Source organism: Cavia porcellus, unplaced genomic scaffold, assembly GCF_034190915.1.
Source record: "Cavia porcellus strain 051 isolate PalLab524CR breed Dunkin Hartley unplaced genomic scaffold, mCavPor4.1 scaffold_30, whole genome shotgun sequence".
In the NCBI taxonomy this organism is placed as follows: Eukaryota; Metazoa; Chordata; class Mammalia; order Rodentia; family Caviidae; genus Cavia; species Cavia porcellus.
In genome coordinates this window covers 29,649,308-29,663,180 of record NW_026947513.1, presented here as the reverse complement: position 1 = coordinate 29,663,180, position 13,873 = coordinate 29,649,308, and the positions used below count along the sequence as shown (strand labels likewise).

At 34.7% G+C, this 13,873-nt stretch overlaps 1 protein-coding gene across 3 annotated transcripts in view; it reads left to right on the top strand.

Annotated features, from left to right (window-relative positions):
• Positions 1–13,873, top strand: part of Scfd2 (sec1 family domain containing 2) — a 446,638-nt gene that overhangs the window by 62,093 nt on the left and 370,672 nt on the right. For all 3 annotated transcript variants that reach the window (XM_003471656.5, XM_023565858.2, XM_013154490.3), the window contains exon 3: positions 6,011–6,138. In XM_003471656.5, the coding sequence (XP_003471704.2) occupies positions 6,011–6,138 (128 nt within the window). The remainder of the gene's footprint in view (positions 1–6,010; positions 6,139–13,873) is intronic.

Genomic DNA, 13,873 nt, shown 5'->3' with positions numbered 1-13,873 from the left:
TTTACAAGTTGAGTGTGTTTAAGCCAGTTGCTTCCTCTGAAGGTCCTTAAATTGGTTCATTGATAATGGCTTCTGGTGCGCTAATGGTGAGGAGCAAATAAGATGTAAGATGTTTTGTAAATTCTGAAACGCTTTTAAAATAGAATGTAACAATGGAATTTGAAAATATATCTTAGTATTGTATTTACCTTCTAGTGATTTTTCATAATTTAGTTATAAAACAAAAACAAAAGAAAGAAAGAAACAAAGAAACAAAAAGAAACAAAAGAAAGAAACTGTTTTTGGGCAGGCCTGACTGTAAACATGTTGACCAGATGTTCCTAAATTTAGAAGCAGTTAAGCAAGATGAAGTGAGTTATGGTAGAACACAAAGGGTTTAGATTAGGTTATATACCTAGTAACAGTTTGGTTTGTGTGTTTTTCTCAGGCATATTATAAAATCTCTTTAGATGCCTTCAAAAACTAAAAATAGCTTTCAACATGTCTAGGTTCAGCTGGATAGATTCCTGTTGAAGATGTAAAGGTTATCAATTTTATATTACCTCTACTGTTCACTTCTGATCTAAGAGTTATACAGCAGGTATACAGCATAGAAATAATTACAGATCTTAGCTCCTCAGATATAACTCCTCTGTAAAGTAATAGTTATGATTTTAAAATGTCTTGTGTGCAACCTTTGAATTTTCAGTGTAATCACATTAGAGAGGTAAGAAGCTGGCACTTAGGGCCTGGGTGTTGTAGGCATTAGCGCTTGGGAAGCAGAGGAACGAGGACTACTGTGAGCTCAAGACCAGCCCAAATTACGTAGTGACACCCTGTGTCAAAAAACAAGAACAGGGCTGGGGAGTTAGCTCATTGACATTAGTGCCTGCCTGGCAAGCGTGAGGTCATGAGTTCAAATCCCCAGTACCAAAAACAAAACAAACAAACAAACAAAAAACAAAAACAATATCAAAAAAGAAGCTGATACTGAGGTACTGAGGTCACTGCTAAAAAAAAAACTTGCATAAAAACTTCCTACAGCAGTTCATTTCTGAGTAATTCATGATAAGTACCTTATTTTATTTCTGAAAAATAAAAATTCTTTACATCAATTTGTCATATATGGGGAGATTACTTCATTTGGAGGCTTTAAGGTGTATCATGTATTCTATTGTTACCTAGTGTTCACCTTTTCATGTTAGAAAATGGAGCTGCTGACAGTGCTATGTACACATAAACGTAAGCAGGTGAAAGACTATTTCTAAAGTAGATTTCCTTGTACATCTAATAAGAAAACCTGAGCTTTGATTTTTTTTATCACTACCATTATTGCTACTCTTGTTACTGCTGAGTTTATTGAATACTTGTAGATCTAGTATCATTCTAGGTACTTTAGATATATTTACACATTGAATTCTCGTGGCAACTTACTGAATATGTACTCTAACCATCCCCATTTAACAGACAAGAAAATATATACACAAAGGTTAAATAATGCTCCTAGGGATAATATAGAGCTAGTAAGTGGCAAAACCAAAGTCCCATTTTGTTTAGTCCATTTTGTTTAGTGCTTCTGATATTCTACAGTACTGCTTCCTATTCTTAGTCCACTACACTGGCCACGTGTAACAGTGCTCTGTATTGCTTATTTCCTAAATAGGAAAATAGAGGTTTACACAGTTGGAGACAATAAAGAATTGCATAAAACCCCAGTAGTATGAGTATAATGTGAATTTCAATGAACTCTTCTTGACCTATGAAATTGAACATCAGGAGTTGATTTCATATGAAATATCAATAGTATGAAGTATTGCCTATTGGGTAAAATTTTAAAGAACATATTAGAGAAAAGCAGTTATTTAACTCTCGCACTCAACTCACATGCCCAGTAGGAATGTGTGTATGAGCTGCCATGTAGCTAAAATACAATGATGTGATTATTTAGTTATTTGGAGAATCTGAATTATTGGTTCATGAATTTCCTTTTAGTAAACTTAAAATGACCATGTATAATGTAGAGGTTAGTATCATGTTTTTAAATTGTTTAGAGCAGAAAGCAAATATTAGGAAGTCAGACATATCTAAAAATAAAATTATGTCAACAAATCAATTTTTTTAAGAAAACATGATTTGTCTATTTGTTAGTCTTACAGATCATGGAAACTATGTACTTCTGAAGTGTTTTAATAAATAAGAGCTGGAGAGTATAAGCCCAAAGTAACATTAAGATACAGGATTTTAAGAATAAAACTACTCTACATAGTTAAGTGAATTTACCCATGCTGTTGCAAACATTTGTACATAAAGACTGTGACTATCAGTCACAGTAGCAATCCCATAAAGGAGTAACAATCACCACAGCAACCACTCAACTATGAATTTTTTTTTCAGTATAGAGATTTGAACCCAGGACCTCATGAGCTATACCATAACTTTTTTTTTTTTTTTTTAATTGAAGTTTTACTAAATTTCCCAGACTGGCCTTGAACTTGCAGTCATCATCAGGCTCCTGAGTAGCTGGGACTGCATATATGTACTATCATGCTAGGCTATGTCTACTCACTTTATTGTGAATCAGGAAAGTGTTTTATGTACATTATTTCATTTAATCCTTACAACAGTCCAGTGAAATCACTTTTATTATTTTCACCTCTATAAATGAAAAAGCTGATAAAAAGAGAGAAATAATTATGTGCACAAAGTTACATAAGTAGCAAGTATCATTTATTCAATGTTTATTGAGTAGATCTTCCATAGCCTAGGCACCGTTGTAGTCTTGACACCATTCTAAACAGTATGGAATTAGCAAGGACTGAGACAAACTCCCAGCCTTCATCAAAGAACCTCCAAGAGGGAAATAAACAAAAGCAAACAGTATGGAAACATTAAGTCCAGCAATCATAAGCATTGTGTCGCATTGTGTCGAGCAGTAGAGGCATGTAAGCAGGTAAGAGAGTGCTAGAAGAAGGTCCTGGGGTGGGTTTTGTCACTCCTTTATACAGGACAATGGGGACCTCTTTGATAACATGATATTTCTGCAGATACTTTGGGGTAGAGAGTGCTTGTAAGAAAATGTTCCTGGCAAAGAGGGAAAAGAGGTCCTTGTGCTTGTGAGGATGATCTAAGAGGTCATATATTTGAAGTGAGTAAAGGGGAGCGTGGTTTCACTTTGAACCCAGATTTCTCTGACTCTTGGCCTCATGTTTTAGTTTTTGTATTCATATAATGGAGCAAATACTGTACAGTATTACCTAACCCCTTCTCTCATCCTGGAGATGTACTGCATTAGTGAGATACATACTCTCATTGAAAGGACGAGGTTAATGATGTTTTACTCTGGAGGCTCAGCGGTGAGACTGAGAAATCCCTGTGATGTGGGGATAAATAAAAAGTAGCATAGGATTACTGACCATAAGTTTGATAAGCTGGAAGAGTAACTTCCTATTCAGAATTCTTCAGTGCTCCTCTATTGCTTGCTGGGCTTTAGAGAAACTGGTTTTCTGAAAACCCCATAGCATTACCTAACACCTGCTATTATCTTGGATACATACTATATTTGTGAGATACATATTCACATGGGAAGGAAAAAATTAGTCATGTTCTACTCTTGAGGCGCAGTGTTGATACTACTTTTGAATTACTATAAAGACAATGTTCATAAATGCTAAATTATGCTGCTCTTCTCAATGTGAAATCAGTTACAAACTTTTTGGCATCCTGTCGTTTCAGAGTAAAGTGTACAAGATGCAGCAAAGAATGCAGGGACTTCACAGTGTGTCTCCTACCTTTTCTTTGTCTTTCTGCCCTTTCCCTGAATCTTAGCAGGGGCCAAAAGAGCTCTAGGTGTCATATATCGAGGACTTTGCACATTCTGAAATGTCCTTTTTTCCTTTTGTTTTGTGACTGAGATTTTATGTTTTTCTTGAGGCCTTTCTTTACCATTTTCTTTCTTTGACTGCTTTTGGAGCTCATGTTTCTTTGTCATTGTTCATCATTCCCAGTAGAAATCTTTCCCTCAGTCCCTGTTCAACCGGACAGCATTGAAATTGCATAAAAATCTATGCAGTCATCTGAAATAGCTTTTATCACACTTCATTTGTAATTTCTTTGCTTTCATGGCTGCCTCTTATTTCAGAGCATAAATCATTAAAGCTTATTTTTATCTATATTCCAACCAACTATAGAGCTTGGCATATATCAGTGGTGGCGAGCCTTTTAGAGGTGAGTGCCTAAATACAACCAAAACCCACTTGTTTATCGCAAAGTGGCACCACTGCAGTTAAACCTTAAATGAGGTTTTAGTTTAGCAAAACAACTTATACATCCACATATTTCATCTTTAGAGAAAAACAGATAACACATGTGCTGTAGGTTTGCCACTATTGGCTTAAGTGGTAGTTTAATCTGTTCCCTTAAACTTAAGAGTAATAGATGCAATAATTGTACACATCAGGGTATTCTAAAGCAAAACAACTGATGAATATGTATACAGTATACAAAAGAGGATTTATTAGATTGGTTCACATAATGAGGGTATGGACAGTCCCATTGTGTCTGTCTGCAAGTTGGAGGAGCAGGAAAACTAGTAGCTGCTCGTTTCAAGAAACTGGGAGTTTCAGAACAAGTAGGACCAATCTGCAGCCCCAATCCAAGGCTGCAGCTCCCTGCAGAGTTACTGGTGCGAATGTGTTTTCAGGAACTAAAGAAGCTAGAGTGTGATGTCTGTGGATGATACAGCAGCAGAAAAATGTACCTGCCAAAGCAGAATCAACCGTGCACGTGTTCCTCCTTTCACGTTTTCTTCCATCAGAGCTGCTCAGCGTGGGTCTCCCCACCAGCTGGCTGACCTACATGCCAGGGGTGGGTACATCCTCAGAGACACCCCGTAGGGGTGTCGTGCCACTTTTCTAGTCATCTCCCACACCAGTGATGACTGTTTTCATCACATGTTGAAGTGATAGTTTACTATAGAAAATAGATGGTAATAAAACAACTACTATTTAATGAATGATTGTTTCGTGCCAGACATTAAACTCAGTGCTAAAATACAAAATTTCATTACTCTAGATCAAATTCAATCTTGAAAGGTGTGTCTTATTAAGTATAATTTTAAAGCTAAATTAATATCTTAGTAGATCTAACTCCCAAGCAAAATTTTAAAGATGCATTCATTTTCAAATTATTACTTACTGAATATTGGGAGGGTCAGTGGGGCTTTAAGAAGAGGAAGAAGTCCTTGGAAAGAGACAGAACTCATCTTTGTTTATTTATGTGCAGTTTTGAAAATGTTACTACAAATGTGTATACTTGGCTACATGGCAGAGATCTTCCGGAAAGAACACTGTACTCATTTATAATTTGGACAAGTCATTTTGGGTGAGACAGAGAGCTATTGGAAAGTGAGCCCAGATGAGACCCTAAGAAATGCAGTGCCTTGGGGCTGTTATCAATGATTAATTGTAAAGGCTTCTGTAAGGTCCATCCTGCCAATCTAAGGTCCAAAGTGGAATACTTCAGACCATGGTTACTTAGTGTCAGCCTGACTTTCATTCAGAAGGAAAGCCTACTAATTAGCAAGTCTGTTGAGTACGTTTTTAAAATAGCAGTTCTCATTGCTGATTGTTTTTCATTTCTCTGATAAATATATTATCTCAAATTGATATATTTTGTTTACATGCTCTGATAAGTAATTCTAATTATACACTTAATTTTGCCTTTGTGGCATTTGTTATCCTAGAAATGTTAAATTGTACTCTTAAGTAATTTTAAGTGAAAAATCTTTAAAAAAATTTACCATATAGTTTTACCACATAAAGTAGCATAGGATAGCCTTTCTTCCTTTTTTGTCTTGATTTTGTCTCCTTAATTTAATTGTGTCAATTAAATAAATTCGATATTCTTTACTGAATTCTACTACTTGGAGTCTATCAGGAGGAAAGACCATGTTAATACTCAAAAATTCTATTTACAGTTTTCCCTTTAAGCCCTTTGACTTTCCAGTAAAGCTCTCTTTGTGGTTCCATTGCAGTGATTCAGCAGCCAGAGCCCTGTGGGAAGCCTTGCTGAACACCAAGCACAAAGAGGCAGTGATGGAGGTTCGGAGACATCTAGTGGAAGCAGCCAGCAGAGAAAACCTGCCAATCAAGATGAGTGTGGGTAAGCCCAGCCCTTTCACTGCTGGGGCAGCCGCAGCCTCTGAGGGAGTTCATTTAAGCTTGCTCTGAGCTGTGGGCAAACGGAAGTGACATGGAATAAAAGAAAAACTATCAAAAAAACTCATGAACTGTGAGAGTGTGTACACACTGCCTTTGGGCACAGCAGTGACCACTTCCTTGAACTCAGTTTGAACAAGAATGCTTTTATAAAGTTCTTAATCTAGAGCTATTCAAATTGACTTTTTGTTTTGTTTTGTTTTGGTTTTGGATTTGGTTTTTTGAGACAGGGTCTCCCTATATATAGCCCAGGCTAGCCTTGAACTCACTGTTTCCCAGGCTGACTCAGACTCACAGCAGTCCCCTGCTTTTACCTCTCAGAGCCCCACCATGCCCAGTTTGAAATCTATCTGGACCACCTCCCTTCATGCCAGTCTACTGCTACTCCCTTTCCCCGTCTTTGTTCTGCTAGATAAAAGTGCTTCTGTTGGCTTTGAATTATGAATGAACTATAGTATGGGAAAACAATTGAGCATATAGATTTGCCCTGGCCTAGCCCTGCACTTTTAAGAGTGGTCTAAAAATTCTCTAGTCACATGAGTATTATTGCTTCTTTTCCAGAAAAACATAACTCATTTTTCTAATTTTATTTTATTTTTTTTGCATTCAACTTTATCTTTGGTATTAGAAGCATATGTGTGCACTGCAATTTGCTCTTTTTTTTTGCTTTTGATTAAAAGGTAAGAGAACCGCAGAACTAATGTTTTGACTTTAGGAAAGAAATTTAACTTTTTGTTTTTTGTTTCTAAAATATATTAAATAATTTGAAGATGGGAATATTTAAATGTGAATATTAAACCTGGCTAACAGGTAGAATTTTATTTCTGGAAATTTGCAAAAATTTATTTCTCCATTTTAATAAGATTTTTCTCGTCTTCTCATTAGTATCTACTACTAAATATAAGTACATTTTAATAAATAGGAAATTTTTTTCTAGTGAGAGTCATATATCTCAAGTTCTTGATCAGTTATGGGTGCAAAAATAAAACTATCAAGTTGAAATGAAACAGAACACTGAAAGTAAAATAATGTGGATGAACCTAGGAGGAAAAGTGAAAATCATAACGTGAGAAAATAATTGTGCGATTTAGAGTGTTACGTGACTATAGATGAGAGCTTTAAGGAGCATAATGATGATAAGAACAGTAAAAACTAACTAGACTTTGAATACTTACAAAGTGCCAGGTATTTTACCACTTTATACACATTATTTTATTTGATTATTGTAGTAATTCTGTGCGATAGGAGGCATTAATGTATTCCATTATTCAGATAAGGAACTGAATCAGACAAAAATTAAATACATTTCCTAGGGCCATACCTTGATAACAGTAGAACTGGATTTCAAATGCAAATATTCTAATGCCAGAGAATGTACATCATTTAAGAAATCATGCCAGTGCAGTTCTGCATGGTTCTTTAGAGTACAAATAAAATTGCTGCTATGGAACTGTGTTAGCTTTCCATTATTGGAAGAAAATTCCATTATTGTGTGAAAATCAACTTAAAGGAGGAAAGATTTATTCTGGCTCATAGTTTGAGAGGTTTCTGTCCGTTGTGACTTGGTGAAGGTATTTCTGCACCTATTGTGAAGCAGAACATGAGGTTGGAGAGTGTGCAGTGGAACAGAGTGGTTCACCTCCTGACGGTAGGCGGATTAGGAGTGAGAAAGAGGAAGAAGGAGAGGAGGGGCAAGGGAAGCTAAAGCTGTAAAGGGCACCTCTACAGCGACCTGCTTCCTCTGACTACACCCGGCCTCCCGAGGTTTCCACCACCTCCTGGGAGCGTCATCAGCTGCTGCCGACCAAGCTGTAGCGCCAGTCTTTGGGGGCCATTTCATATCCCTCCCATGACAGAAACGGTTCCCGCACTCGGCTGTTGATTCTAGAAGTTCTTTCCTTTTTCCATCCCTTTCTTTTTTTCTTGCTTCCTTCCCTTCTTCTCTTTTCCATCTGTTCCTTTCTTTCTCCTCCCTTCTTTTTGTTTCTACTGTTCTATGTTACTCACAAGTATGTTTACCTTACAAAGTTCCTCCTTCATAAATAAAAACTAATTCATATCATGAATCAAGAAAAGTAGGAACCCACCAAAGATCTCGAAGAAAAGGTTAACTTATGTGTTCGGATATAACCTTAGGATGCTGTCACAAAGCACAAATTAATTTTTATTGTTCAATGCAAGATTCTTAAAAGATTAACAAACTTTAATTTTCTAAACTGCTGTATCTTTTAAAAATAATAAGAGCCACTTTTTAAATAGACAATTACCTTCACAAGGAATTCAAATTTAAATGTTTGCGTTTCCTTTCCAAAAGAAAATAGTTAAACAAAATGGTTTGCTTTATCTCAAAAATCCTTACATAATGTGTGTAGGTGGTTGGCAGATGACTGTCGGGATGATTGGCTCCCATTCTATCTTTATGCCAACTACAGTAGACTAAAAAATGCAACCCTATGATTACTCGTGTATCTTTCATATCCTTATCCAGAATTTCTTGTGTGGCTCATTTCTGTACACAAAAAGATACATAATCATGAAGAGTAAGAAAGAGAGCTGAAAATTTTAAACATTGTTTTGTAATACATTGTTTTGTGTCATATAGATTATCATTTAAAAATCATTCTCTGGTCTCCTAAATGCTGGGATGCTTTTTCTAGCAGTGTTTAAATATATGAAATGTACTTTAAACTATGTACTGTTTCCCTAGTCCTTACTGCAAGTTTTATAAAAGTATACATTTTCTGACTGTGAGAAAGGCTTCTGGTATTTTTGAGACATTAAACAGATTTTAATTCTACACTGAGGATTCTCTTGTGTTTAAATTCAGTGATTCTATGATTGAAATGTCAGATTTTAAATATAAAACTACTCAGCACAAAGTAAATTCTTATTAAAGCATTATGAGTACCAAAAGAAACAGACAGTATTCTCTTAAATGATAAATTTTAATTGCTAAAACACACAAAAAATTCATTTTATCATTGGATGTATAAACATATGCAATCTTTCTGAGAGCTTGTTATTAAATTGTCAGTTAAGTAGATATGTTCCAGAAAAGTGATTTGAAAACACTGACAGTGAATTGTATTTTTCCCATTGGCATTCAAAATGAAAAATGTAGTCTGAAAGTAAAAAATAAATAGTCTCCAGGAAATCCATTTGTTTGAGTCCAAAATGGAACCTCAGAGAAGAAATGAAGAAAGATGCCCATCTCAAAGTATGGTGTATGTTAGAGAAACTTTCTCTGGAGTACTGTGGTGGTTAAAGGGCCTTCGATGGTTTGAAGTGTAGCGTTTAGCAGAAGGGACAGTGTTTAATTTGTTACAAGAAGTCCTATTAGAGTTGAAGAGAAACAGATCTCTTTATCAGACTGTCTCTTCTTTGTAGACTATTTCTTAAAAGTTTTTTGTGCTTGATGGCTCTAGCTCTTTATTATTTTATTGTCTGTTAATCTAGTGTAGTCTGGTGCTAATACATTTTTATTGAAAAGTCTCCAGAGTACTAAATATAAGGACATTTTTCTTGGTGATAATCCTTCTTGACTGCTTTGCAGTAGCCACTTTTACACTATGACTTTTTCCTTGTATGTCTTCGATTGCATAATGTTAGGTTTCCCTGTTTTGATGTTGCACGCTGTCAGTTATACCTAGCAGTTAATCACAGTTCTACTACTGATTAGCCAAACTTCAGATTGTTTATTCATAAAAATGGGAAAGTATCTATTTTCTGGATTTTGAAGGTGATGAAAGCTTTGAGGAATGAGAAATTTATGACTTTGAAACAAATTGGAATTCATATGTTGTGATTATATTCTCTATGAGAAAATTTTTTGGGGAAACCAAATTACAATAAGGTTCCTTGATTAAAGTGATATCAATATAAACACATCACGTTCCGTTTTTCCCCACTTCTGGAGAATGAATTCATTCATTCATTCCACTTTTCTTTTTGTAGGACTTATATGAAGTATCCACCTTCTAATAATACAGTCTTTCTTTATGTAGACTGTTAAATAGTTTTCCCTACTTGTAGTATAGTTGAGATTACATTCAATTAATTGCCTTTTCCCAATTATGTTTATGTTTTTTTTTTTTTTTTGGTAAATGGTTTTTTTAAAGAGAAAAAGTAATGATACAGAATTTCACAAGATAATAGGAGGGTACCAATGATCAATATATTACCTATTATCTTCTAAGTAGTTGCTCAGATCACAAAATATGGACATGAAAAATTGATCAAAATTTGATCAAACATTTCTTTCTAATGAACTAAGAAAAATTAGTAGAACTACTTAGTTCTAATGAACTAAGAAAAATTATCTTACCTTGTATATATATTTTTATTTTTCTTTTCCCTTCCTTCTTTTCTCCTTTCCCCCATCCCAGTGTCTTTTTCTGTTAGAACAGTTTCTTCACATTTCCTAATATCTATTGTACATTTTAGATCTTATTTAATATTTGAACTTCTCACAGTAGGGAAACAATACTTATTTACAAATGGAGGACTGATTTATTTCACTTATGAGTGTGGTCTCAAGTGTTACTCATTTGCCTATAAAAGTATCAAGTTTATCTTTATGGCTGAGTAGTACTCCATTGTATAAAAATACCATATCATTTTAATCCATTCCTCAGTCGATGGACATCTGACTTGTTTCCAAGATTTAGCTGTTACAAATTGTGCTACTATAAACATTGGTACACTTATGTTTTTGTTTCTTGTGGGTAGTTGCCCAGAAGGCAAATAGCTGGTTGAAAGGGACTACTAATCCTAGTTTTTTGAAGACTCTCCACAATGTTTTCCACAGTGGTTGCATATGTCTGTACCCCTACCAACAGAGAAGAAGGTCTCCTTTCTCCCCATAGCTCCACCAGTATTTGTTATTGATTTTTCAATAGTAGCCATTGTTTCTGAAGTGAGGTGGAATCTTAATGTTGTTTTAATGTGCATCTCTAGAATGGCCAATGATATTGAACACTTTTTCGTATATTTATCTGAGAAGTATATATTCATCTCAGATGCCTATTTTTGGATTGGCTCTTTGAATTTGGGGGCCTGATTTATTTCAATTCTTTATATGTTTTAGATATAAATTCTTTGAGGAACTGCTGGATATGGTTTTTTTCCTACTCTATGGGTTGTCTTTTAACTCTGTTGGTAATTTCTGTTTGGGTTCTTCTCTGGTTTAGGTATCAGAATAATATTTGCTTCCAGGAATGATTTTGGCAGTATTACTTCCCTTACAATTTCATTAAAGAGCTTCATTATTAAAGATATATGCTGTGCAAAGGCTTTTTAATAAGTGTAGAACCCATTTATTTATTCTTTGTAATGTTTCCCATGTGGAAAATTTTAATCCATTTTGATTTTAGTTTAATGCATGATGGTAGACATGAGTCTAGTTTGTTCATGAAGTGCCTGCCTACACCTATGTCTTCAAGATTTCTACCTAGTTTCTCTTTGATTAGATTTAGTATTTCTGTTTAAATATTTAGACTTATGTTGAATAGGGGTAGTGATAATGCAAACCTTTATCTTGTTCCTGGTTTTAGAGTGAAGGCTTTTAGTTTTTTACCGATTAGTGTCATGTTAGCTGTTGGTTTGTCATAGATGGCTTTTATCAGACTGAGAAAAGACTGTCTCTCCCAATTTTTTGTAGGGTTTTCATCATGAATGGGTGTTGGATTTTTTCAAATACTTTCTGTGCGTCTATTGAGATGATCATGTGATTTTGGTCTTTGACTCTGTTAATATGATGTATTATATTTATTGATTTATGTATATAGACTCATCCCTGCACTCCTGGCATGAATCCTTCTTGGTTATAGTGTATAATCCTCTTGATGATTTGCTGCATTTGGTTTGCCAGCATTTTGCTCTTTTTTTTTTTGTCTTTTTCCTTTTTATCGGTACCGGGGATCAAACTCAACAACTGCCTGCTTGCAAGGCAGGCGCTTATGCCGCTGAGCTAAATCCCCAGCCCCAGCATTTTGTTCATTAAGGAGATTTTTTTGTATCTATGTTTGTTAGGGAGATTGGTCTGTAACTGTCTTTTCTGGTTGGGTCCTTCTCTGTTTTAGATATCAGAATATTTGCTTTCAGGAATGAGGGAGAATTGCTTCCCTTTCAATTTCATTAAAGAGTTTCAGCATTAGTAGCATTAAGTCTTCTCTAAATTTCTTGTAGAATTCAACAGTGAATCCATCTGGACATGGATGTTTTTTGTTTGTAGATTTTCACTTTTATTAATGTACAACAGATTATTCAGAATATTTATATCTTCTTGATTCATTTTGCTGGTGTCTAGGAATCTGTCCATTTTTTTCTGTGTTTGCCATTTTATTAGATACAGGTTCTTGAAGTAGATACTGATGATCTAGATTTTCACAGGGTCTATTATGACTTCAGTCTTTTCATTCCTGACTGAATTTGAGTCATTTCTCTCTTTTTATTTAATAAGATTGGCTAGAAGTTTATCAGTTTTATTTCATCTTTCAAAGAACAAAGTCTTTGATTCACTGATTCTTTGTATTTTCTTAGTCTCAATTGTGTTAATTTCTTCTCTGACCTTTATAATTTTTCTCTTGTTTTTTAAATTTTTTTTTATTTTAAAGAGATTAAGACAAAAGAGGACAAAACAAAGCAGATCAGATCAGAATAATACAAGTAACACAGCTTTTTACCACAAGACAACCCATAATTAACAGTACCTACCATAATGTCTCTTTCTTTGAAATAGTTGAGCATAGCTTCTTATAGGATAGTATCAAACATAACAAAACAGTATAAAACCATTCAGGAGAATAAAAGCATTACAGGGCTTTCAGAACCAAGTAGCAGAGGACAAACAATGGCTACTATATTATCTCATTTTCCATAGAAAATTTGTTTATACTATCACACATAATAAAATCAAATAAGATACAACATGATAGAACTAATGGAAACAGAAGAACAAAAGCATAGTAGGACTTCAAAGCAAGATGATATGAAATCAGCAATGGCTATTATGTCTTGTTTTCTTCAAAACACCTGTTCATACAATCACACATAATAAAATTAAACAAAACAGAATAGTACCATTGTAACTAATGAATAAAAACATTATAAAGCTTCAAAGCAATGTAATGGGGAATCATGGTTACTATGAAATCTTATGTACTCTTATCATTTCTTACACTAGGGAGTCTAGACAGTATTTATACATGTGAGTTTGATTCATTTCGCTTATGAGTATGATTTCAAGTTGCGTCCATTTATTTATAACTATTTTTTTTTATCAGTACTGAGGATCGAACTCACGACCACACTCTTGCAAGGCAGGCGCTTATACCGCTGAGCTAAATCCCCAGCCCCCTATTTATAACTATTTCTTTTTTTTTTAAAACACTTTACAAATTTAATGAATGTTAAAATGGAAGTGTCCACCATAGGCCAAAGGAAACCAACTCATGGCCCAGTGTATGTATTTAAAGATAATCATCACACACCACAAACATCAGCCACAGGTCCTTATAAATGAAGAGATATGATATTGTATAAACTCACAATTCAGTAAAACAGAACACAATCTGAATCTTAACTGAGCAAATTTACTTTTTACTGTGTTGACAGCTCAAAATTTAGGTTTCCCTTCGTGCCATTACTTCAGTGTCTGAAGAAAAAGCAGTAATAATTAC